The 23195-nt window shown below is 49.6% G+C and overlaps 5 protein-coding genes across 7 annotated transcripts in view; 1 reads left to right on the top strand and 4 right to left on the bottom strand.

Moving 5' to 3' along the window:
* Positions 1-4587, bottom strand: part of LOC117644781 (ADAMTS-like protein 4) — a 42905-nt gene extending 38318 nt beyond the window's left edge. The window contains exon 1 of the mRNA XM_034384399.1: positions 4124-4587. Within this exon, the coding sequence (XP_034240290.1) occupies positions 4124-4170 (47 nt within the window). The 5' untranslated portion in view covers positions 4171-4587. The remainder of the gene's footprint in view (positions 1-4123) is intronic.
* A 412-nt stretch (positions 4588-4999) lies between these two features.
* On the bottom strand, positions 5000-7482 carry LOC117644393 (U3 small nucleolar RNA-interacting protein 2). The gene is made up of 8 exons (XM_034383812.1): positions 7323-7482; positions 6858-7047; positions 6523-6765; positions 6320-6447; positions 6049-6242; positions 5763-5960; positions 5544-5683; positions 5000-5463 (listed from the first exon to the last, which is right to left on the bottom strand). Exons 1-8 carry the CDS (start codon positions 7392-7394, stop codon positions 5234-5236), a joined length of 1395 nt encoding a protein of 464 aa, XP_034239703.1. The 5' UTR covers positions 7395-7482; the 3' UTR covers positions 5000-5233.
* A 371-nt stretch (positions 7483-7853) lies between these two features.
* LOC117644396 (dihydrofolate reductase) lies at positions 7854-8968 on the bottom strand. The gene is made up of 2 exons (XM_034383818.1): positions 8851-8968; positions 7854-8755 (listed from the first exon to the last, which is right to left on the bottom strand). Exon 2 carries the CDS (start codon positions 8550-8552, stop codon positions 7983-7985), a length of 570 nt encoding a protein of 189 aa, XP_034239709.1. The 5' UTR covers positions 8553-8755; positions 8851-8968; the 3' UTR covers positions 7854-7982.
* Positions 8969-9100: 132 nt separating this feature from the next.
* On the top strand, positions 9101-11043 carry LOC117644395 (N(4)-(Beta-N-acetylglucosaminyl)-L-asparaginase-like). Its single transcript, XM_034383817.1, has 6 exons — positions 9101-9400; positions 9658-9814; positions 9898-10123; positions 10229-10422; positions 10497-10604; positions 10676-11043. The coding sequence occupies exons 1-6, from the start codon at positions 9238-9240 to the stop codon at positions 10905-10907; spliced, it is 1080 nt and encodes a 359-aa protein (XP_034239708.1). The 5' UTR covers positions 9101-9237; the 3' UTR covers positions 10908-11043.
* Positions 11040-22953, bottom strand: LOC117644394 (alpha-N-acetylgalactosaminidase). 3 transcript variants are annotated; one of them, XM_034383814.1, is made up of 9 exons: positions 15157-15300; positions 14874-15042; positions 14177-14351; positions 13916-14090; positions 13742-13836; positions 13503-13664; positions 13181-13378; positions 12930-13094; positions 11040-12855 (listed from the first exon to the last, which is right to left on the bottom strand). In XM_034383814.1, coding segments are annotated over exons 1-9 (1344 nt in total). In that variant the 5' UTR covers positions 15158-15300; the 3' UTR covers positions 11040-12651. The 3 variants fall into 3 exon arrangements, with proteins under 3 accessions (XP_034239705.1, XP_034239707.1, XP_034239706.1); XM_034383816.1 differs by lacking the exon at positions 15157-15300 and adding an exon at positions 22930-22953 and having other exon boundaries at positions 12652-12855; XM_034383815.1 differs by lacking the exon at positions 15157-15300 and adding an exon at positions 16812-16971 and having other exon boundaries at positions 12652-12855.
* Positions 22954-23195: the final 242 nt, after the last annotated feature.

Genomic DNA, 23195 nt, shown 5'->3' with positions numbered 1-23195 from the left:
AGCGGTAGCAGCGTCGTCTTTGTCGGCGGATTTCAAGCGGCAAATATTGGAAAAAGTGCACTTTTGAGCTGTTTCTAGCTGCTGGACGGCGAGGCTCCGAAGCAGCACGGGAGGAGCGTTTGCTCGGCTCTGCTGCTGCGCGCCCCGTCTAGCCGCCAGGTATTGTTTACACACGAGATGCATGTCAATAAAGCATAACGTCTCTGATTTATCCCACGCATAACTCGGACCCTATTAGCACCGCGAGGGCCAGGCAGCCAGCCAGCCGCAGACAGCTTGTTTCGTTTCCAGCCGGGGGTCTCCATCCATTGCGGGGACCGAGTCGGAAAATGGAAAACGATTGAGCAGCACAAGGAAAGATTTCGGATGAAAAAGTGAAAATGAAGGGAAATTTCTTGTTGCATTATCGCCGCATAATGTCACCTCGTCTCCAATGAATCAAAAAAAAAGCCACTATGTTAAAATTACTTTTTATTGCAAGTCAGTAATGTTAAAGGGAAGTCCAGACGACTTTCTTCTTCTGTGCAGATCATAGGGCAGTCCATGAAACCCCCTCCCCTCCCCTCCCCCCGCCAGCAATTGATTCTAATTGCGTTGTATGAGCCGCAGTGCGCGGCTGTGCGCGGCCACCTTGGCTCCCACCTTGGGGGATAAAGGGAGTTTAAACGAGCTTAAAGTGTGAGTTATGCTCTCGGCAATGGAGACGGAGAGCAGCCAGAGGAAGCCCAGACCACAAACAAATGCAACCCGCATCGCAGCGCGGGAGATTTGAATTACAGCGGCTTTTTCTCAATAACGGTGTGTGTGTGTGTGCGTGTGTGTGTGGGCGTTTCAAGCATCGCATCAAGGTACGGTCCAAAAAGAGAACCACAAAAATGGAAAGAGGCGATGCCAAAGGTAATGACTCATTTTTTTCCCCCATTCCACACAGCACAGAGGATTTCCACGCCAAAAGAGAGGACAATGAAAAGTTTGGGTTACTATTATTTCTTCGTACGTAAGAAAGACGGAAACCGAGGCTTAAAAGAGTCACACAATGGATGAGACGCGCGCTGTGTGTGTGTGTGTGTGTGTGTTCATCTCGGTGGAGGTGGCCTGTAGAGGTGTTGGAGCACTTGTCGCCTCCCGTCATGCATGCACTGGACCGATGTCTTGATAAGGAGTCTCCACCGTGTGTGTGTGTGTGTGAGAGAGAGAGGGGGGGGGGGCAGAGGAAGGGGTATCGGAAAGGGAAGGGCGTGCTTGAGATACGAGCTACACCTGTAGCTCTGTTCACACATAAAGCCTTCCCTGTCACCTCCACTCCTACACACACGTACACACTCTCAGGCGCGGCGTACGCACTCGAGTACACATACTTGCACGGTTACACACCAAATTCCTTTCTACATTTTTGTACATCAAGAAACGGCCAGGCCAACAAAAACAAAACAAACAATTTGAAAAAAAAATTGCGACGGATGAATAATTGAAGATGAAACGATGGGAAGCAACGGAACTCCTCACAGGCCAGGGACGCCTACCGCGTTCAAACTAGCCCACAGCCCGAGATGCACACCTTGCCCAGGCCTTCGCACGTAGCGTCAACCCACAGAAACAATGGACCGTAAAAAACATTAACCCGTACGTACACTGTGTTCAACTAGCCCGTCCATCGAAGGTCCGAAAGCAAAGCCGTCACTGAGCACGTTGCTTTCTGTCATGATGCTGCCGTCCTCTGTGCCGTGACGCAATCAAATTAAACCGCTAGATAAATAACTCGAGAAACAAAGGCCAGACAGCGAATGGAACGCGCGCTAAAATCCTGCGCATCCTTCCGCAGTGTGTGGTTACGGTCTTGGACGGAGAGGGGAAAAAGTTCAAGAAAATAAAGGGTTAAGTTGGTGCACCGCGGTTCAACAGCCGAGCGGCCGACCGACATCGCGCGCCGAAAGCCGAAGTGGAGCCGAAGCGAAGTGTCGAGCCGAAGCAGTGCCGAAGCAGTGTCCGAAGTTGAGCCGATGACAAGGTCGTCGCGCCGGCTCATTTCTTTATGGCGAGTTTTACGAGATGCTGCTGGTAAAAGGGCGCTGACATCACCCCGCCCCGCCCCGCCCCGCCAGTGGCCGAGTCACAGCCTCTTTATCTCCGTTTTACTTTTGCATGTCCGGGGGGCCGCGCGCTAGCCGCGCGAGTGGACTGCGCCAGCTCAAGGACGTGTCAACTTAGGTGTGCTTTCTGTCCCAGAGCGCGCGCCAGAGTCGTCGCTCTGTCTCGCTCGCACTTGTGAGGGACGCCCCACTAGTGCGAGCGAGACAGAGCGAACGCTGCTTGGAGGGGGGTGGGGCCGGGCATGTTCCGCTTCACTCTATGCGGCTCGCCAAAATACCACGACCGTTTTTCTCGGCACCAGCAAAACCATGAGCAAAACTGTGCTCTACAAACCTCACTGTCTAGTACTTAGTACCCACTTATGGCATGGATCCGTGGACGGATGACTCCGGTCGTTCGATGTTCATTCAATGAAGCGTATGAAAGAACGGATGAATGGCAATGAATGGGGACGAAGGAAGAGAAGAAAGGAAGAGAGAGAGGAAAGAAGGAAACAAACGAAAGCCGAGCAAACAGTATCCATAGCCGCACGAAGCAAAGAACCACGGAATCTCAGCAGGCCAAGCCTAATGGCTAGCTATGCGGGGCATTATCAGACAGGCCCGAAATTGAGCCGCTGGCTTTGACGCGTGCGCCCGGCGTTTAGTAGTCTCTCTCTCTCTCTCTCACTCTCTCTCTCTCTCTCTCTCTCTCTCTCTCTCTCTCTCTCTCTCTCTCTCTCTCTCTCTCTCTCTGGGGTCAAGAGCGCGGCTTGCTGAGACTGAAAACCAAAGAATGCAATCCGTTCTGCCGCGCGGTGCCCCGGAGCCCTTTCGGACAGACTTCGGTCAGAGTGCGGTCAAGTCGGACACTTTTACCTGGCCCTGCCGACTGGCCTCGTCGCTGCGTCTCTCTCGCACTCATGGACCGTCCGGTGTCGGCGCGAGAGAGACAGAGCGACGAAACCGCTGCCTAGGCCAGCACAGCACCCTCGCCGTAAATTAAGATTCATTTTTGGAGGAGCGCGGCAAGGTAGCCAAAGCGCCTTAGGCCGAGCCGACACTCGCGCTGTCTCTCTCGCACCCGCAGCAATCATGGCACTGCGATCGGCCTAATTGAGTCATCCAAGCGACACAGCGCCGCGCAGCCAATGGCACGGCGCTGCAGCGCGACGCGCGCGCTTGTGGTGACCGCGGTGACGCCGGGCTGTCGCTCGAGGCATGACATATGACCGAGCGGGGTCACTCTCTCTCTCTCTGTCTCTCTCTCGCACACACACACACACACACACTACAGACGCACGCGCGGGGCGCTGCGATATGCCTCGCAGGCGCACCCTTGATTGACAGGGCTGCCACGATCCCGGCGAGCCGAACGGCCGAAAATGCAGCCGAAGGCTCGACGAATACACCCGAATGTCGGTCCGACTCCCCGAGCCGAGCCCCGCGGTGCCCCGCTGTGCCCTGCGGCCCAAACTTTGAACCAGGTCGCTGTCCAACGCCTTTTTCCCCAGCCTCGCCTTGATTGAGCAGTGTCTGGGTGAAGTGAGCGAGCGTGTCCGAGGGGCACGTCAGTGTTGCCACACTTGTGGGCGAAAACTCCCACGACGCATCGAAAAATTGGCGGCAAAAGTCTAACGACATTTTTCCCGCGTAGCAACACTGAGACCGCCGAGTGTGTGGAGGCCGCTCAGCCGAGCCGCTCGCAGTGTCACGAATCCGAGACCGTAAGTCGCGAATCCAGGTGCCTGCAGGTTTATGCTCCTCCGTCTTGCAGTGCTCGGCGGCATGGCAGCGGCTGGGATGGGTGCTGAAATGACGACCTCCGCGGTCTCAATCTGCCTCAATGCAGAATGCTCCGTGTTCGAAGCGCGGCGCGGCGCCAACCGCCTTGGCAAGTGCGGCCCGCACGACATGAAACGCATCAAGCGCGGCAGATTCAGGCTAGCCACAAAAATTTGGTTTCCTGAATTATGCACCTTGTGACTGTCACACTAGTACCGTTTTTGACAAGACGACTGCTGGGCGTGCTTCTCGTCGCAGTGGAGACTGACCTGTCGAGCCAGGGCGTCCCCGCGGCCGGGCCGCGAACCGCCGCCATCGTCGCGGTCCTCGCGGACTACCCTCCTCCTTCTTCTTCTTCGCGTTCCCGGTGAGGAGGACTCGGCGCGCCGTCGACGGCGTCCTCATGGCAGTCCCGGGCCGTGCGGGGCCGACCGCGGCGCGCTCGCCGTCACCGAGAGTGCCTTCGCGTCATGGCGGTCGCGGCGCCGCGCTCGACGCCGTCCTCGGCGACGCGTCCTCCACACTGCAAGTGTCACTCACGGCCGTGTTCGAGTGGCGTCTCACCGGACCGCGCGACGACACCGTTCGCGCGGCGAGAGCCGAATAGGGATTCGTTTGTTGACGAGTCGTGTCTGCCGACGGCGTGCCCGGCGTGCCGCACTGGGACACGCTCCACACTGTATGCACCGCGCCGCCCAGAACGCGCTTCCTGCAACGCGCTGCTCCGCGCTCCGCTGCCGGTCGGAGACTGAGGCGCCGCGACAGGCCGCGGGCTGGGCGTGGAGGAGGGGGAGGGGAAGCAACACAAACACCACCACGTGGAGTGGAGTGTCGCGGCGCGCGCCCCGCTAACTGTGACCACCACGTTGTTCGCTTTCGATATTTCGTGCAAAAACCGCAGGGCGATTCCGCAGTCATGCCACCAGCTCAGGTACTACACTTGCAGCGCGCCTGTGAAGTCAAGGGTGGGCAGCCCACCGGGCATGTGCGCTAGGCGGCCCTGCCTATCCACAGGCGCTATCATGCCATTAACATTAGGGGCTAGACCACACACTCATCAGCCGGTGGAACGTTGTCTGTGCTGGTTTTTGAGCTGGTTGGGGAGAAATGGGATGCATTGATTATTGGAAAAGTGGACTAAAATTAAATGTCTCGGAAATGGTATAAACTTTAATTTCGTATGTGCGATTGATTCAATTTATAGACAAAATACATTTTCTTACTAAAACTAAGAAAACTTGTGACATTAATAACAGTATGCACCCTCCAATCAATGATCAAAAGATGCATAGTGGCATAAGCAAACAGTGTCTTTAGAAACAAAATTACCAAACTGCTTGAGGTAAGCAATAAATAAATCCACTGGTCATTGTGATAAATTAAGAGGTTTTCTGTTTCAGAGGAATAACCACCACACTATTTTTTACACTAGCGTCTCTCCACCATCTACCTAACCGGTGCTCTTGTCCTACAGCAGCAATCAGATGTCGGCCATCGGAGGTAAAAGCCAATCCGTTGATGAAACCTTTGATGGGTATGTGAAACATTGACTCAAGTGTTCTGAATCCCTGACCACTCTTCCACAGCATAATCTTCCCATTCCTTGAGCCTGTAAATTAAGAACATAATAATTTATTTATTTTCTTGCAGACATAAACTGATCTATACAGCTCTCTGTTGTTTACAAACCAGATGCAGTGAGGTCTGTGTTGAGGTAGGCCGCAACACTGCATACCCAATTTGGTTCATTTGAGGCTGTGTCCTTGCCATGAGTGTCAACCACACTGCACAAAGGCTTCTTCTTCATGGCACTCCATACGCTGACTACACTATAAAGATAGAGAGCACAACATTAACTTTTGAATATTACCTACAACAATTATGTTTCAAACAAATACCTCAACATACCCGTCATCACCACCAGAAATGAAACGCTGTTCATCAAGAAGTTTGACGCAGTCAATGCTACCCCGATGACCATTGAAAACAAGCTGTGACTCTTCAACTATTTTCCAAACTCTTATAGAAGTATCTCTGCCTCCAGCTGTTACAGCTCGCTCTCTAGACAATGCATCAATTGCTGTTATGGGACTTTGGTGACCAAATCTGAAAAATAAAAATGCCAATTTAAAGACATTATTCTGTGCATAATCAAGTTAAGCTCAAACGTGTAAAACTAAAACTTAAATCTTACAAGGTTTCAATGCAGGACATTTCATCTAAACTCCAATACTTCACTGAGCGGTCAGATGAAGCACTAAATAGTTGATGAGTTTCCTTCCTAAATGCGAGTCCTGTTATAGGACCTTTATGCCCAGTGAAGGTGCGAATGTGTTGTAAAGTATCTGCATTCCAAATAATGATAATTTTTCCTTCATCACCAGAGGCCTGAAGTACGAAAATACAAGTTAATGAAAGCTCATCAAATCTACATAGGTTCTACATGATTTGAAGGGCTGACCTACCAAATACTCTCCATCTGTAGACACTGACAAAGACAATATCCTGTGCTGATGGCATTTATCTTTTAACTCTTCTGAACATTTCTTAAAATGAGGTGTAGCTTTTAATTTCTTTTTTTCTTTTAAACTCCCTGTTAGACAGAAAAATTACAGAATCACTTCCATGTCAAAGCAACTGAAAAATTATGTCAATTATTGGGACTTACATTTGACTATAACACAATCTTTAGATGCAGAATAAACATATTGGTTGTCAGCAGAGATAACTAAACAAGTCACAGGAAGTTTATGGTCCTTGCATGTCAAAATTGAAATATTGTCCTCATCATAACCAATATAATTATCAGCAACACACTTGTGTATCTTTCCTGATTCTTCCAGCAAATCATGTTTTAATCGGCTTTCAATCACAGATCGGTCAATCTCTTTTGATTCAGCTCTTTCTTTTTCTGTAGGGAAATAAAGTTAAATTGACAACTCACAAAAATTTGGAGGACAGTAAGAGAGAAATAGGCTTTAAAAAATGTATCTTTAAGCATGCCTTGTCTTTCTATTTCTTCTAAGTATTTCTTAGCCAAGCGGAGCTTCTTCTCTTGAGTAGTTTCGGCAAGATCTTCATCTGAACTGGTAGCTCCTTCAGCTTCATCGTCATCACTATTCTCAATGGTATGCTTCTCATGAGCACCTATAGTTTCCTCGTACTTTCTTTTAGCCTTTTGGACTTCTGATGACTGAAACAAAAATTGAACAGGCATAAGAAATTGGCACCGTCACACCAAACTTGACTTCCATAAAATGGTGAATGCGGTTCAACCGAAGACCTATCGTGCAACACAAAAGCTGCAAAGAAACTGAAGTCAACTGCCACAAAAACATTTCATAAAGTGAAATTCGTTATCCAAATCAAAAGTTTGTCCAGTTTCGTGACCAGGTTAGAACAGCAGAACACTTTTTTACGGAGGCAGAGCCACAGCATAATGAAGAAACAAGTAATTCAAACGCATACCGTCCGTTTCTTCTTTTCCTCCTTCTTGGGCCTCTTGCCTTTGGACTGCTTATCACGAATAAAGAAAGACATTTTCCTCTAAATGGTAAAACACGTGTGTAAACCAACGTGTGTCTACATCGTCGAACCACAACAAACACCGCACCGCCTTGCGGAACAAAAGCAGCACGGGCATTTTACTGTACCAACGTAAGTAACAAAAATATGTGAAACATTAAGAAGTTTTGGAATTATTTTGAAGTAAATGGGCACTTCTATACAGAAACTTAAGCTGACCTACGATTTAGTCACAAGATCTATTGATACTAGGCCGACTTTCGACATAAAACTTAGGTTTTTGTGTGCAGTACAGTAGCTGGACATTCTCATTTGTAGCGCTGAAATTTGAACTTCGTGAGTTGTTGTCTGCACCGGTCTGCACTATTTGCAATTTCTTAATTGAATCTCAGACGCTCTGAGATAAGTATGAGTGAAAATGCGATCTTTTAATGTAATTGATGTTTTAAAAAAGGGTACGGATGAATTAAAATTGTTTTAATAGAAAATTAAATTTAATGTAAGGTAAAAAATTGTTGAAAGAAACAACACAGCATAACATTGTAGGATGGCACAAGTATCAAACTGAATTGTTACATTAGAGAGTTATGACAGTTTCAAAGTTTAAGAAGTGCCAGATATTCGTTCATAGACAATATAGTCAAAAGTAGTATCATTCTCGACTTGGGTGTCTTGCGGTACAGCTGGGTCTTGGACTCTAGTAAAGTATTCTTCTTCAATTGGCTCCAAAAAAGTATCACAATCATAAGACTTGTTGATCTTGGTCAGGTAAACACGATGACAAAATGGTGATTTCAGAGCAGTTTGGTACACAGACGATCCTCCAATGACCCACGCCGTCTCTATTTTATCTGCCATTGATTCTTGTTGAAGAGCGTCGACCACAGCCTCAAAGGAAGAGAAAACTTGCACATCTTGTGGGAGATTGTTGCATCTGGGTTGCCTTGAGAGAATGACATTCACTCGACCAGGTAAAGGACGGAATTTCTCTGGTATGGAATCCCAAGTGCGGCGACCCATAATGACCATATTTTTCTTTGCAGCATCTTGTGTACTTAAAGTCATACGTTTGAAGAAGGCCAATTCAGACTTCAATCTCCATGGCAAATTTCCACTAACTCCAATTCCAAAGTTTTCACAAACAGCAACAATGAGGTTAATCCTTGGAGCCATTGTCCAGTTTTCCACAACTTCTGGTGAGTGACACCTGTTGATCGCCGCCGCTGATTGTAGATGGCTGCCAAACTACGTAGCAGTGACTCAACCGACTGGGTGCAATAGTCCAACACGATTCAATTCCCTTCGCAAAGTCGAAATTTCAGCCTGTTGTTGTCGTTGTCTTTGGCGCTCGCGGCCATTTCCAAACTGTGTGCCAACTGCAGAAAAAGGCGCCAAATTTGAATCGACCGGCAAGGTGTTCCCGTGAACACTTAAAACTGCATGCATTAGCGAGGCCGATGTCCCTGCTTACCGTAAATAGGTACGGTACTGCTCTAGAAAGTGAAACAGTAGCCGAGGCCGAGATGGCACAAACGCGAGCGCGAGCGCCCAGTGGGTAGGCAAAGGTTGGCGTGCATGTGCGTTGGGCTGCCTACCGGCACGGCGCCAGCACAGCACGGATCACGGACAGGGAAGTGCAGTGTAGGTGCACCCACGGGCCCTTTTGACTGTGTTGACACAGCGTTGCGGAAGCGCGCCGTCAGCTCGAGTCGACGAGGACCTGCTGTTGCCTGCTGTGCCGGCTTGCCGGGAAAACAGCCTGCCTCACCATTCCGCGGCACAGGCGCGGCCGTCGGCAGCCCCGTCCGTCGCGGACCCCGACGCGCCCACACCAGAAGCAGACGCGCCCGTCGACGACATGGACATGGGCCACTGCAAAGCGCTGATAGTCCTGGGGCTGGTGCTCGGCGGCGCCGCGGCCACCCTAACCTCCAACTCGGCGAGGGAGAAGGAGAATGCCGCCTTCCCCGTGGTCGTCAACACCTGGGCCGACAACGGCTTTCAAAGCGCCGGCGCCAAAGGTGAGTTACGGTTGCCAACTCACGTCTATGAATCGCTGGCGGTGCTGGCGGTCTGAGAGAGCCTGCCGGTGTCCCATCTGAACAAAATAGACCTCAACTTTTTATTTTCAATTTCTTCAATTTGTTTTGTGAAATGCCCTTATTGAACTCTTGCAACATCAACCATTTTACTTTCTTATTTTTTTTTCACATTTTTGGGACTTGTGTGGAGGGAAAATGAGAGCGCTTTAATTTGCTATTTCTGTCTCTTGTCGAAGCATGGGAAGTCCTGAGTAAAGAGAGGGGCTCTTCTCTTGATGCCGTTGAAAGAGGATGCAGTGTTTGCGAGGAGCTGCAATGTGATGGTACAGTGGGGTACGGAGGCAGCCCCGATGAGACAGGTGAAACAACACTGGACGCCATGATCATGGATGGGTACGTTTTGCATTGATTAATACCGCAGGATTGTATTTTTAAATCAAAAATAAATTGACTTTAATTAACATGGTTGGTTCTAGGGTGACTATGAATATTGGAGCAGTCAGTGACCTGCGAAATATACGGAATGCTATCTCTGTAGCGAGAAAGGTCCTTGACCATACAGCTCACACAATGCTAGCGGGCAATCAAGCAACCAAATTTGCCAAGCAGATGGGTTTCAAGGCGCAGTCTCTAAGTACTAACAACTCACTTGGAATATGGCAAAAGTGGAAACAAAATAAATGCCAACCGAATTTTTGGAGGGTATGTAGATTGGATGAGTGGAAAATTCTTAATTCGCAAGAGCCGTGTTTTAGAAACATTATGTGACCCCTTCGATTTTCTTTTGTTGTCTATCTATAATCCTAGAATGTTTCACCTAATCCAACGGGTAGCTGCGGCCCTTACAAAGCCAACCATAAAATAAGCACTGCAGACTTGATCCAAAGCAGCAATGAGATCAGTTCCCAAAATCACGACACCGTTGGAATGGTTGCAATTGATGCTGAGGGGGTGATTGCAGCAGGCACTTCGACAAATGGTGCCCGGCACAAAATAGCGGGGTCAGTATGATTAACAATTTAATAGTCTATTTTTCAAGAGCAAGCGTGAAACATTTCCTTCATTCATCACGCAGACGAGTTGGTGACTCCCCAATTCCTGGCGCTGGAGCGTATGCAGACCAAGACGTCGGAGGTGCAGCTGCTACAGGAGATGGGGACGTTATGATGAGATTTCTTCCAAGGTAGTTCTCCATCATTGCCTAGGCATGTGCAACTTTGCTTGTCATGATATGTAAAGCATTGCTTTTTCCAGTTTTTTAGCTGTTGAGGAAATGAGAAGAGGTCAGACTCCAAAGCAAGCGGGAGAAACAGCCATCAGGCGTATTGTTGCAAAGTACCCAAGCTTTCAGGGGGCAATGGTTGTTCTTCACAAGAGTGGACAGCATGCAGCTGTGTGCCATGGGCTTCCTGGTGGCACATTTCCATACACACTGGCAAGCCCTACAACTGGAAAGGCCACAGTGTTCTCTGTCAAGTGCCTTTAGATTGCACTTTGACAGTCAAACAAATCACTGTAACAAAGACTCAACCTGCATCAAGTACAAATTGTTGTCAGAAAAAATTTTAGACATCTATCTGACTAGACCAGTAGGGTGGCAAATAAATGTTCTAAAAGATTGATTCTTTTAAATTTTATTTTGTAACAACATAGCCATTCATCCGATCATCTCCAGTTTTGCTCCAGTTTGTAATGTAGCATCGCAGCTACAAAAGTTGAATGACGGTGGGTACAATCTAACTGCAAGGATGTAAAACTATTCATTCCAATTAGGAATATATGGAATGAAGAGACAAATTGTGCCTAGTGTTAATACAACTATGCAAAGATCACATAAGGTAAAAATGATATATATGCATGTACACAGAGGATTTTATGTCTTAACACTTTACCACAAAACTAACATACACATGGAGTTTATAAATAAGAATCAAGTCCATTTTGATGCACACTCATATACACAACAATTTTTAAATATTTACAGTAAATCCAGTTATCTCAGTTTCAACAAAAAAAATCATACAAAACAGAAAGAAGTCTATAAGGTTTGCCTCACAGGCAAGTAAACGAACAAACAAACAAAAATATTTGAAGAAATATAATTTGAAAAGAGAAACATCAGTTAACATAAATAACTGTATAAAACAACTAGTAGCTGTAATAAAGTACTGTATTGGTATAAAAAAAGTTAAATCTAGCTTTGCAAGTGGCACCCAGTTTGTGAATCCTCAAATACAACACAATTACTTACAAACATTCATACACACATAAATGCATAAATTCCCTCTGAATACTGGTGCACAATTCATACATTAATATAAAACAAATAATCTTAAGAACAAAACACAAATTCAATTTGTTTTATCACATTTTTACACCAGGCTTGACCTATGCCATGACCTGTAACAACTGATGCTTTACATCTAATACAGACTTGTCACATTTTGATTGCATGTTGCAACTGTCTCTTTTCACATTTATATTTACAATACAACATTCTACAAGGGCAGGACAAGTCTCTACAAGATGAACAGCTGTTTGGATGATTAATATGAAACCACCAAACTGCATGTTTACAAGAATGGCACAAAATGTGTAACTCAGTTGGCCAAACCATAGGTAGCACACACAAAGTAAAAAAAAAAGTGTTTTAAAACACTAATTTTTGGAGGAAAAATAATAAAAAAGAGTAGTCACTATGTTTTTAATTAAGGGTATGGTAAACTTCCTCTCAGCTTGACTGTTAAATACCTCATCAGTCTCTTCATGATTCAGTTATGTCATAAATATACAACTCTGAGCTGAAAAAGGTCGAGGAAATGTATTTGGCCTTCTTACCTGAGAAGGTTCAGATATATTAATTATAGGAAAGATAAATCAGAATGAAGTAACAACAATAATATTGCACTTTTGCTTCGTTGTTTGAAAAACTACAGTAAAAAGGATGCTTCAATATCATTTTTGTTTTAAGCAGTCTTAATTTCTCACCAGCTGTCTGTGAAATTCAGTTGAAATGATGCACATCAATGATGGGCACAGCCATGTTTTACTGGGAAACTTGAAGCCAGACAAATTATGCACACAAAGTGACCTAAGCCAGAAGCACTTAAATTAAAGACAGCTTGGTGAAGCATGAAACATTGGTCCATTTCACATACACAATTCTTTTCCAATTTTAAAATGATATCAAAGTCAGCCACAATAAGGCAAAAAACATAACTTAAAATAATTTATTTCTTCTGAAAGCTACTGCGGCGCACTTGGAAAACTTGCTGATATGGATCATATGGAGTGCGCGCCTCTAGGAACTGCTGGGCGAGAGCTCTTGTGGGTCGAACGTCAGCACGAAGGATGACCACGCCAGATGGGTTTACTTTGACTTTGATCTTGGTCTGGGGAGTCAGGACTCCATAGCTCACATCTTCATACAGGTCCTAAAACCACAATATCTAGTCAGTTTTCACATCTTAAGTGTGATTAAGAGCCTGGCTAGACTTAGTGAACCTACCTCAACTGCATAGCCTCCAGGGTTGTAAAGTCCCAGTTCCTGAAGAGTGACAGCAATGTCAGAAGGTGTGCCATCCACACGACGGTTCACGAAGGCAAGGCCATAGGAGTAGTAGTTCTGGAAGGTAGGGGTGATGGGGCGAGCCCAAATCTCAATGCCGGAGTGCTGCAGAGGAAATTGCACAATTAGTTATTGTCAATTCACAAAGATGACACTCCATACAGATGTTTATGACATAAGCCAAAATGTACCTTGTAGATTCGTCGGCCTTGGATTCCCAGAGGATCCTGGTCAACAGCAATAATTTTTTTGTTCTGCAGGATAGCTTTGTACTCTGGCCTAATTGTTCTGAGGTCGACAGACATAAGCAGAGGGGCAGCAAGGATAGCCCACAGAGCCATTTGAGTCTTACTTTGCTCATAGCTCAAACCAAAGTTGCCAATGATGAGCTGAGAACAAACAAATTATTGTTAGTACTCTAACAAATCATTATTTTTCTTCACCATAACATTTTAAATAAACATGAACAAAATTTAAGAACAATATAATGAGCAAACACGTTTGAAAACCCACCATGTCAGGGTCATTCCAATGACCAGGTCCTGCATTGGGAATGATCACATCTTGATTGTCACCATAGTAATCAAAGATTGTTTCAAGACTTTTCCAGGAATCCTGAATGTCATCATAGTTGCGCCAAAGATTACAATGCTCAATAATAGAAGAGAAGTTTGGCTGTGCAAAACAAAACAAAAATGTTAAGTAGAGTTGTACTTCAGAGGGGAACAGGGTAAACTTGGGAAAGGATTCACCTGCATTCCTGCATAGATCTGATAGACAGGCCAACTGCATGAGTAGATCATGGGACGACCAGTGCGATTCAAATGGTATCCAAACTCAGGGTAACCTGTGTTCCAAGAAATAAAAATTAAAGAAAGTTTGTGTTGACAAACACAAGGCAAATTAATCAACAGGAAACGGCATACCTCTGTCCATTTCACTCGGGTGGGCATAGCACCCATCCAGCTTAACATAATCAACATCCCACTCAGCAAAGGTCTGCGCATCTAGCTGCAAGTAGCCCAAAACTCCGGGGTAGCCCGCGCAAGTGTAGTTGCCAAAGTCCTCATAAATTCCAAACTTAAGTCCTTTAGAGTGCACCTGAAAATGGCCCGCAATTACAGCACATGTGGTATGGGGAAGATTTAGGAACAAACAGGATTTCAAAGTCTAGATTTACTACTTACATAGTCAGCAAGAGCCCGCATACCACTTGGGAATCTCTGCCTATCAGCTACAAGCTGACCAGAAAAGCTTCTCTCCTTTTCCAACCAGCAGTCATCCACATTGATGTATTCATATCCTACATCCGCATATCCTTCTGACACCACCAAGTCTGCCATGGTCCTGAATAATTTTTCACTAGAACCCAGAAGCAGTGTTAGGGCAAATTTTCCTTGAACTATCAACTCAAAAAATAAATTCAAAAGTGGGCATAGATGGGTTCATTTCTAAGTAAAAGAAAGTTGATTGAGGATGTAACAGGATTTCAACTGTAATTGATCAAATTTAAAAACAAATGAAACTAAACTAAAAAAAAAGAAGAAGACTGCTCACTAACTGGTTGTTTTGAAAGATCACTTCAATATTTGTTTTCTACGTACGTTAATATTTTTCAAACAGACAGCTATTGTTTTGATGAGCAACATACACTCTAAAAAAAGTTAAAAAACAAAAACTAAAAAAAATATTCAAATTTCCTGCTAGATTTTTATTTTAAAATCTGGTGCAATAAATGCCACACTTAATCCAACTACACAGAAATTTATTTAAGTGAATGAATTTTTTTTCTTAAAATGATATCAGTAATTTTTTTCTGAAGCTAAAAAAATAAATAGATAAAGAGAAGATAAAGAAAAAGTGGAATGGAAATTATGAGCTTACCTGATACAGTTGTCGGGATCATTTTTGCAGTCAGTGTTGCAGCGGAAGCGCTCCCAGGCAAGCCATCCCATGGGTGGTGTTCTGGCCAATCCATTTTCAAGAGCCAAAACTGCTGTTGCTGCTATCACCACACTCACAATCACTACTGATGCTTTTAAGCTCATTTTCACTGCAAACAGAAGAAAATTCACTTGCTCAGCACATATCCTTGTATCCAGGGGGGACGGTGCACACACAAACACACTCAGGATTCACTGTCGCACATATCTTGACGCAAACTCACTTTCAATAAGTTGTCCCTATGTTAACTGCACTACACTCTTACTGGGGACAAGAAGCAGAATAGATCTGCTCTGTCCTCTGGTTAGCACACACACTCATACAGACAGGCTGAGTCCCCAGCCGCTGGGAAGAGACTGGCTCAACAGCTAACAACACCAGTGTTGTGGGGCCCGGCGGGCGGGGGGGAGGGGGCGGGCGGTGAGGGAATGGGGAGTGGGAGGTGGGCCGGTGGGAGAGAGGGGCGGAGGGAGGAGGGAGGAGGGCCGGTGAAGGGGAGGCCGGTGGAGGCAGCAGCGGCAACAGGCATAAGAACTCCCCACTCCAATCCTCCATGACCCCCACTCCTACAACACCAGTCTTCCTTTTTCTTTTTACTTTCACTACTACATGCACTCTCCCTTGAAAAGCTTAGTTAACTTCAGGTGATAACAAACTGGGGGAGTTTGTCACCTTCTTTTTAAATAATTCTTTCCTCCTGATATGAGAAGATTTTTACTATGTACTTAGTGGACTACTTGTTGAACAATTCGCAACAAACTGCATCAAAATTTCTAAAATTTTAGACGAGCAACAAATTATTATAGTACGCACTCCAGTAAGTATCAAAGAGTTCTATTTCGATGGAAAACATTTCTTTATGAAGAAGGTCTTCCCACAGCTCTTCACGTACGTGATAAATTTGTACAAACTAAAATTTTTATGACAATATTAGTAGTGTGACCCTCACACCCTAACAACACAGCACCTCAAATAAATTGTAGGCGCATGTCTAAACACTGCTCTTGCAGCACACAGCCATAATGAGTGCCTATGCGAACTGGATTGCTTTTTTTCTCAGACAAAGTCAACCCAGCAGGCGCTGCGCAAACTCAGGTATTCCAAACATGCAGTTCACCTGCCAGGCCAGAGGGCTCAACGCAAATCAGGAAATTAGCGCAAACTGCTCTGAGAAGTTTGAGAGAAAGAGAGAGAGAGAAAGAGACAGTCCAGCCGTGCTCCAGCTGATGACGTGACGCGGGGAGCGGACGCAACTTTGGTTCGGTTCGGCCAAAGCCAGAGTCCGAGGGGTCCGAGGTCCGAGATTAGGTCCAGCGGGCCAATTCTAGACAGAGCTTTCGTCGCTCTGTCTCTCTCGCACGCACGGGGCGTGCAGTGTTCTGAGTCAGCCTAGGCCAGCCTAGGCAGGTCGACTCTCGGTCCAACGTTCAAACTGCCGGCTAAACGGGCGGACAGCAGGGCTTCGTCGCTCTGTCTCTCTCGCTCTCGTGGGGCGATCCGTATGAGTGCGAGAGAGACAGAGCGACGAAAACGACTCTCGGAATCAGTCTGCTGTTCGCACGATAATCTGCGGCCTTGGGCGGACAGGACACGGGCTTGCCGGCCAGTGCCAGGACCGGCCAGGGCCTCGGCTCGGCACGCCGACTCACTCAAATTGAGCGTAAAAGTATCAAGGGTACCGACCCGACAGAACGTTGATTCCGAGCTGCCTCTCTCGCACCCTCGCGGGACGCGGCGTGAGTGAGACAGAGCGACGACAACGACTCTCGGAATCAGTCTGCAGAGGAATCCTGCCGAAGGCTCGCGGTTCGTGTAGGTTAAGGTCGCCAGCAATCTCACCTCACGCGTGTAGCGTCCGCTGACCGACAGAAAACTCACCTCCGGAGAAACCAAGGGCCGGCGTGTCGTCTGCGGGTCCGATTCTGTAAGTACCGCCGACGTGCTCAATTTAGCGCAGCAGCAAGGAACTCGCACCGGAGGTATCGCATTGTGCCATCAGCTGTGCATGTTTTTGTTATTGTTTACGTCACAGTGGCGGGGTCACTGAACCGCAGTGCGCGGTACCAACATGACGCCGCGAAAACGGAAAGGGGAAGTTGGCTGCGTGTTGGCCGCCCTGCTCTGTTCAAACGAGGGCGCTGGGTCGTCAAATGGGGCGACGGATTCGACTCCGTGTCTGTCTCTCGCACTCATGAAGCGTGCTGTACAGATGCGAGAGAGACAGAGCGACGCGAGAAGTTTGAAAACGGCGAGTTCTGTCTGTACGCGGGCCGCCAGTGGGAGGGAGAATGGCTCGATTGTAAAATTTTATGCCTCCATTTTGCCATCTAGAGCGCCGATTAGGAAACGGGCCAATAAAAATGTGGCGCTTTGTCAAATCATGAGCTCGCGATCCGCGACTGCGTCTAGTCGCTCTGGGGAGCCCTACATTGCCCCTTCTGGGCAACAAGAGGGGATCAGGATCAATAGAAACCGTGCGTGGTCAAAAGGTTCTAAAAATATCAAAAATGTAAAAAATGAGAGTGGGTGGTCAAAAAGGGTCAAAAGTGGCGGGAAGGCCAGGCGGCGTGGATGTGTACAACGCCACGCTGCACGACACGGCTGGCGCTACACTGTTAGGCCGGCGACACGATGGGAAAAGGGCAAACGTGACCCACCCTTGGGGCCTGCCGGCCTGCTGGGGGGCCGTCCCTAACCTAGTCCCTTAGCCTAGTGCACTGATAAGTATAGCGAACTGGAGCACGCCTCGCTCAAGCCTCGCCGCCTTACGTCAGGACAGGCAAGCTGTCATGCGGGATGGAACGGACTCCATTACCTCACCGGCCGAGCGGCAGTGCGCGTAATACGAAGACACGTTTTGGTGAATCTGGACTATCTGGACACGCGGACCGTGCCTCTCTCTCTCTCTCTCTCTCTCTCTCTCTCTCTCTCTCTCTCTCTCTCTCTCTCTCTCTCTCTCTCTCTCTCTTGCACGTCCTGCTGCCAGAGCGGGTGATATCGTACGACGCGGAACTAGTGCCCCCCCCCCTCCCCGCCTTTCGGTACGCCCCCCAGCTGCGCGCTGTGATATCACGACCTTGGCTCACATCGTTCGGGGATACACTGCGTTACACTGCATCGGCTGCTATCGCACTCGGTGCACGCCGGAGAGAGAGAGAGAGAGAGAGAGAGAGAGAGAGAGAGAGAGAGAGAGAGAGAGAGAGAGGGCGAGGGAGACAGGTGTGCTAGAGTCCACGGCCACCGCGCACCGGGAGGCTGGTGGTGTTGCTCTGGTCGCTGTCTCTCTCGCACCCGTGGGACGTCCCGCAGCGGTGCGAGAGAGACAGAGCGACGCTGACTTCAGGCCTCCCGCTCTGCTACAGCCGAGTGTTCATTTTTGCAGTGGCGGTCGGATTACGCCGTGATGCAACGGCTGGGATAAAGCACCTCTCTCTCTCTCTCTCTCTCTCTCTCTCTCTCTCTCTCTCTCTCTCTCTCTCTCTCTCTCTCTCTCTCTCTCTCTCTCTCTCTCTCTCTCTCTCGCAGGGGGTGCTCGCGGGAAGTACGAGGGTCGGGCCAAACCGAGGAAAAGGAAGAAAGAAAAAGTGCCGCGGCCGGTATTCGAACCCGCGGCCGGAAAGTACCGCCGAAGGCCGCACGCATGCAAAGCGACTGCACTCGCTGCACTGCGTCGCTCTGTCCCTCTCGCACTCGTGGGGCGTTCCGCGGAGGTGCGAGAGAGACAGAGCGACGTGCTGCACGCCGTACCGCCGCGACGACGAACATTGACACAGATCACGCGTCCGCACAGCGTACGTGCAGCCAGCAGACGGAGAGTCGTCGCTCTGTCTCTCTCGCTCTCGTGGGGCGCCGGCCGCTGGCTGGCGGGCCGGCAGCGGCGCACCCCATCCTTCGACGCCATCCGTCGAAATTCGCCTCAGTCTGAGGAGTTTAGCAAGCCGCGCCGCGGTGGGGCAACGAAGAACGAAATGCATTTCGCTTCTACTGCCGGCCGCACCGCCGTACTTCGACCAGACTGGAGTCTGGAGTCCAGCCGCCGCGCAGTGGGCCAGAAGACCGGTGGAGGCGGCCAAAACTCTAGACGCGTTTTGATAGCTCCAGAGTCGCTAAATGGGACTCGAACCGAACGTGTGACCCCACCAATGGATTGCTCTCCGAACGAGGAATCCATCGGTGGGGTCATACGTTCGGTTCGAGTGCCATTCAGCGACTATGGAGCTCAAAACGCGTCTGCAGTTTCGGCGTTTCGGCCGCCCCCACCGGTCTTCTGGCCCACTGTGCGGCGGCCGACAGAGACGAACGACGCGCCAAATCTGCCTCCAGCGAGTCGAGTGGGCTGGAGGCTCGACTCGGCTGGACACTGCCAGAAGACAGCGCGCACTCGTTGGAAAAAGGCCAGAGAAATAGTCGCCTGGACTTGATTTCCGTGCTAGTTTACACGAGATCCTCATGGGCACGATCTGCCCCTCGTCACGCTGTCTCTCTCGCAGCCCAGCGGGCCGGCCCACGAGTGCGAGAGAGACAGCGAGACTGGGCGTCGGTTGGCCGGCCTGACGGGTCAGTCCCGCACAGTGGGCCAGAAGACTGTTGGAGGCGGCCAAAACTCTGGACGCGTTTTGAGCTCCAGAGTCACTAAAGAGGACTAGAACCGAACGCCTAATGGATTCCTCGTTCGGAGAGCAATCCATTGGTGGGGTCACACGTTCGGTTCGAGGCCCATTTAGCGACTCTGGAGCTCAAAACGCGTCTAGAGTTTTGGCCGCCTCCACCGGTCTTCTGGCCCACTGTGCGCCGCCGGTGCCGCGTTGCCGGCTGCCTGCTGCTGGTTAATTATTATGTAAGTTGGTAACACTGCGGGTAATCGCCTCGTCAGCTGGTCTGCTGGTCCACTGTGGAGTCCAGTGGGCCGGGCAGGCCGCCGCTGCCAACATCCCGGCGAGAAAAGAGCGCCACTCCGCCACTGTAACGGGGCGGGGAAGGCCAGACAGACAGACAGACAGACAGACAGACAGACAGACAGACAGACAGACAGACAGACAGACAGACACCTAAATCAAACTATCTGCCGATAGTGGAGCGTAAAGAAGACAAGGCCTCGCCGCGAATAACTCATCCGAGTCGTTGGGCGGAGCATAAAGTGCCGTGCAGAGGATAAATACCGGGCGATTAAATTCAAATCGAGAGTCCTTAATGCGGGGCACATGGCGCCTAGCCCAAGCAGTGCTACACTGTAAAACAATGGAGTCAAATCAATGTGGTGAAAGACATTTTTAAAGGAAATGATTGTATTGGCAGCATTGTCTTTGCACGCGTTTTCGACCTGGGCTCCTCGATCGAGGCACACTGGATTTAGAGTTTTGGCCGCCTCCACCGGTCTTCTGGCAAATCCACTGTGCGAGGCAGGCTGTGGAAACGGGACTGGGGCGCTCGGCGCGCGCAATGGACCACTCACTCATTGCCGAACCGGAGCAGAGGGAATTCCCTTCGGGGGGAAAACCTTAAGCAGCCTGGGGCCTCTCCATGGCCCCATTAACCTGGCCGGCCTGGCCGTGCCCTCGCTGCTGCACTGCTAGCAGGGCAGGCCGATGGCCCGCGTGAAAGGGCGGCTACACTGCCAAACAGGAGGGAGAGAGAGAGGGGGGGGGCACGCGTCGTCCACTCTTACTCTCCGCCACGGTAAGGCTTTGGCTCGTGGACAAGGGCAGGCGCGGGCAGGCTGACAGCCCGAAGCGTCATCGTCTCTGTCTCTCTCGCACTCCAGCGGGACGCCAGAGACAGAGCGGCGGCGGCGCCCGCCTCAGGACGGGACGACTTTTCGGTTTCATTGAGCGCAAACGCTGTCCTTTGAAAATCAAAGGCGATTCACGGTTCAGGAAGAAAGTGCTCGATGCACTGTGAAAAAGCGAGCCCAAACAATTTAACGTTGGCACATACGAGAGTGTGCTAGAACGCGAGTCTCATGGTCAAAGTAGATTGCGTAATGAGTCCATAGTAAAAAGGGAAGTTTCTTTTTTAAAGTGCCTCAGCCTCATTAGGGAGATGTGATTGGGTGCAGACATCGGGCACACTGGCGGTGCGGTACGGCGCTACGCACCTTGTCTTATCGGCCAGACTTTTGTCTGGGACTGTAGAACAATGCCCCCGGGGGGAGACGGACCGAAGGCTGGGACAGACGCGCTGGTCATTTTTCAATGGCCCTACAGTGGACCCACTCCCCTCCCCTCGCGCCCGTTTAGTTCCCATGGCTTTTAAGACGGACGAGACAAAAGGAACAGGCCGGTTTTTTTTTCGGCTGAGGGCCTACAGTGCACCTCGCAAAAAAAAAATTGTGCACCTCGCAAAAAAAAAAATACAAATAAAAAATAGAATTAAAAAAAAACAACTAAAAGTTACAGTGTGCCACTTTCTCCGGAGGAGCAGCCCCTGCAATTTCTTCTTCCAGTTTACTAGTGCCGTTGTCACAGTGACCACCGGTCAATGCTGGTCTCGTTTTTCACACACGCCGTTATGGAACGCGCGCCGGGGCGTGGCGGAGAGAGAGAGAGAGAGAGAGAGAGAGAGAGAGAGAGAGAGAGAGAGAGAGAGAGAGACGGAGCGAGCGCACTGCGTCTGGAGCGCGCTCCGAAACCAGACTGTCGCGACGAAAACGTGTTCCGGAACGCGACGCGAACGGATTCTGAAGCACCCCTCTGTCTCTCTCGCACTCGCGGGGCGTGCCGCAGGGGTGCGAGAGAGACAGGTCCTTCGGGATCAGCCCGCTGGACGACATCACATCCGGTCTGAACCTACGCCAAGTCGTCTGCTGCGCCGGTCGCAGAGTCGTCGCTCTGTCTCTCTCGCACTCGAACGGGACGCCCCGCGAGTGCGAGAGAGACAGAGCGACCACATGGACTTTCGGATTCAGAGGGCCAGATCACGGAAACGTCTCCATGGGAACGGCAGTGGCGATACACTGTCATTACTGCCGTGGGAACGATGCAGTGGCGTGGCATGGCGTGGCCATGGCGTGGCACGGCGCAGGGCTACCCTATTTAGTTGTGCAACGCTGGAGATGGCCGATCCAGCCTGGATTGACACGGCCTGAGCCTAAAGCAGAACGAGCCCGCCGTCCTCCAGGCAAGGAGCGAATGCTGCTCTGCTAAGGCCTCGTCTAAGGACTATACCTCACAGGACGTTTCGTTTGGACCGTTCACAGAGATTTAAATTAAAAATATTGATTTAGCAGGCCGCCGAACGCAGACAAAACAATCTATTTTTTCGGTGTGGTTTTATCAGTGTAACGTCCCAGCGGAATACAGTGGCGCGGCGCCTCCTTCGTCTCATCCTGCCGTGCCAGAATTGCCCCAGACTCGGCGCTTCTGGATGGAAGTCTGGCACTGCTGGAGGTCGCGAGGTTCAACTCCCCTTGCCGCGAAAACGGCATCGTTGGCGGCCTGGCCTGGTGGGGCGCTGCAGCGAAATGCCAAGGTCGCCGGCGACACCCGCCCGGTCTGGTTTGCCCTAATGAGGGCGGCTTGGCTTCGGGTGCAGGCCCGCCTCCCCTCGCCCTTGGGGTCCACAGTGGGCCAGGAGACCGGTGGAGGCGGCCAGAATCCCGGACGCGTTTTGGGCTCCAGAGTCGCTAAGCGGGACTCGAACCGAACGTGTGACCCCACCAATGGATTCCTCGTTCGGAGAGCAATCCATTGGTGGGGTCACACGTTCGGTTCCAGTCGTACTTAGTGATTGTGGAGCTGCGGCTGCCTGCACCGGTCGTCCGGCCCACTGTGGACCCCAGCCTTCCCACCAGGGATCAATGCAGTTTCCGATTTTGACCTTAATAATTTTTCACTCCACATCCAACAGCAAAAAAAAAGTTGCTCCTCTAACAAAAACATTTCCGGGACTTGACTTCATTTCTAGACCCTATTGCCGAATCGATGCCTTGTTATCCGCTCGGCCCGTTTGCGAAATGAAATAACACCCCCGCGGCACACAATACGTGTCGATCACTCACCAATTATTTCGTGTGCTAGGTGCCGACACAATGACTGACGCGCCGCTTTGGAGCGGCCCGCGACTTATAGCCGCTTATCAGAGGCGAGGGCGGGGCCGAGAGAGAGAGAGAGAGAGAGAGAGAGAGAGAGAGAGAGAGAGAGAGAGAGAGAGAGAGAGAGAGAGAGAGAGAGAGAGCGGAAAGTTGATAAGGCCAGTCGAATAGGTGGAGACAGTGATTACCGGGTCACGGCGCCACACGCGAGCGGCGGCGCCAGCATCAGGTTG

Source organism: Thrips palmi, unplaced genomic scaffold, assembly GCF_012932325.1.
Source record: "Thrips palmi isolate BJ-2018 unplaced genomic scaffold, TpBJ-2018v1 HiC_scaffold_18, whole genome shotgun sequence".
NCBI classification, from domain to species: domain Eukaryota; kingdom Metazoa; phylum Arthropoda; class Insecta; order Thysanoptera; family Thripidae; genus Thrips; species Thrips palmi.
Note: the sequence above shows the minus strand (reverse complement) of the source record. Positions and strands in the feature narration are given on the sequence as shown.

Coding starts and splice junctions, on each gene's coding strand:
- LOC117644393 (XM_034383812.1), bottom strand. CDS start 7,394: ATGTCTTTCTTTATTCGTGATAAGCAGTCCAAAGGCAAGAGGCCCAAG. Junction 6,448..6,522: donor AGATTGTGTTATAGTCAAAT/GTAAGTCCCAAT, acceptor TCTGTCTAACAG/GGAGTTTAAAAGAAAAAAAG. Junction 6,243..6,319: donor CTACAGATGGAGAGTATTTG/GTAGGTCAGCCC, acceptor TTCGTACTTCAG/GCCTCTGGTGATGAAGGAAA.
- LOC117644396 (XM_034383818.1), bottom strand. CDS start 8,552: ATGGCTCCAAGGATTAACCTCATTGTTGCTGTTTGTGAAAACTTTGGA.
- LOC117644395 (XM_034383817.1), top strand. CDS start 9,238: ATGGACATGGGCCACTGCAAAGCGCTGATAGTCCTGGGGCTGGTGCTC. Junction 9,815..9,897: donor GACGCCATGATCATGGATGG/GTACGTTTTGCA, acceptor GGTTGGTTCTAG/GGTGACTATGAATATTGGAG. Junction 10,124..10,228: donor GCCAACCGAATTTTTGGAGG/GTATGTAGATTG, acceptor CTATAATCCTAG/AATGTTTCACCTAATCCAAC.
- LOC117644394 (XM_034383814.1), bottom strand. Junction 13,837..13,915: donor CCCGAGTGAAATGGACAGAG/GTATGCCGTTTC, acceptor CTTGGAACACAG/GTTACCCTGAGTTTGGATAC. Junction 13,379..13,502: donor ATTGGAATGACCCTGACATG/GTGGGTTTTCAA, acceptor GTTTGTTCTCAG/CTCATCATTGGCAACTTTGG.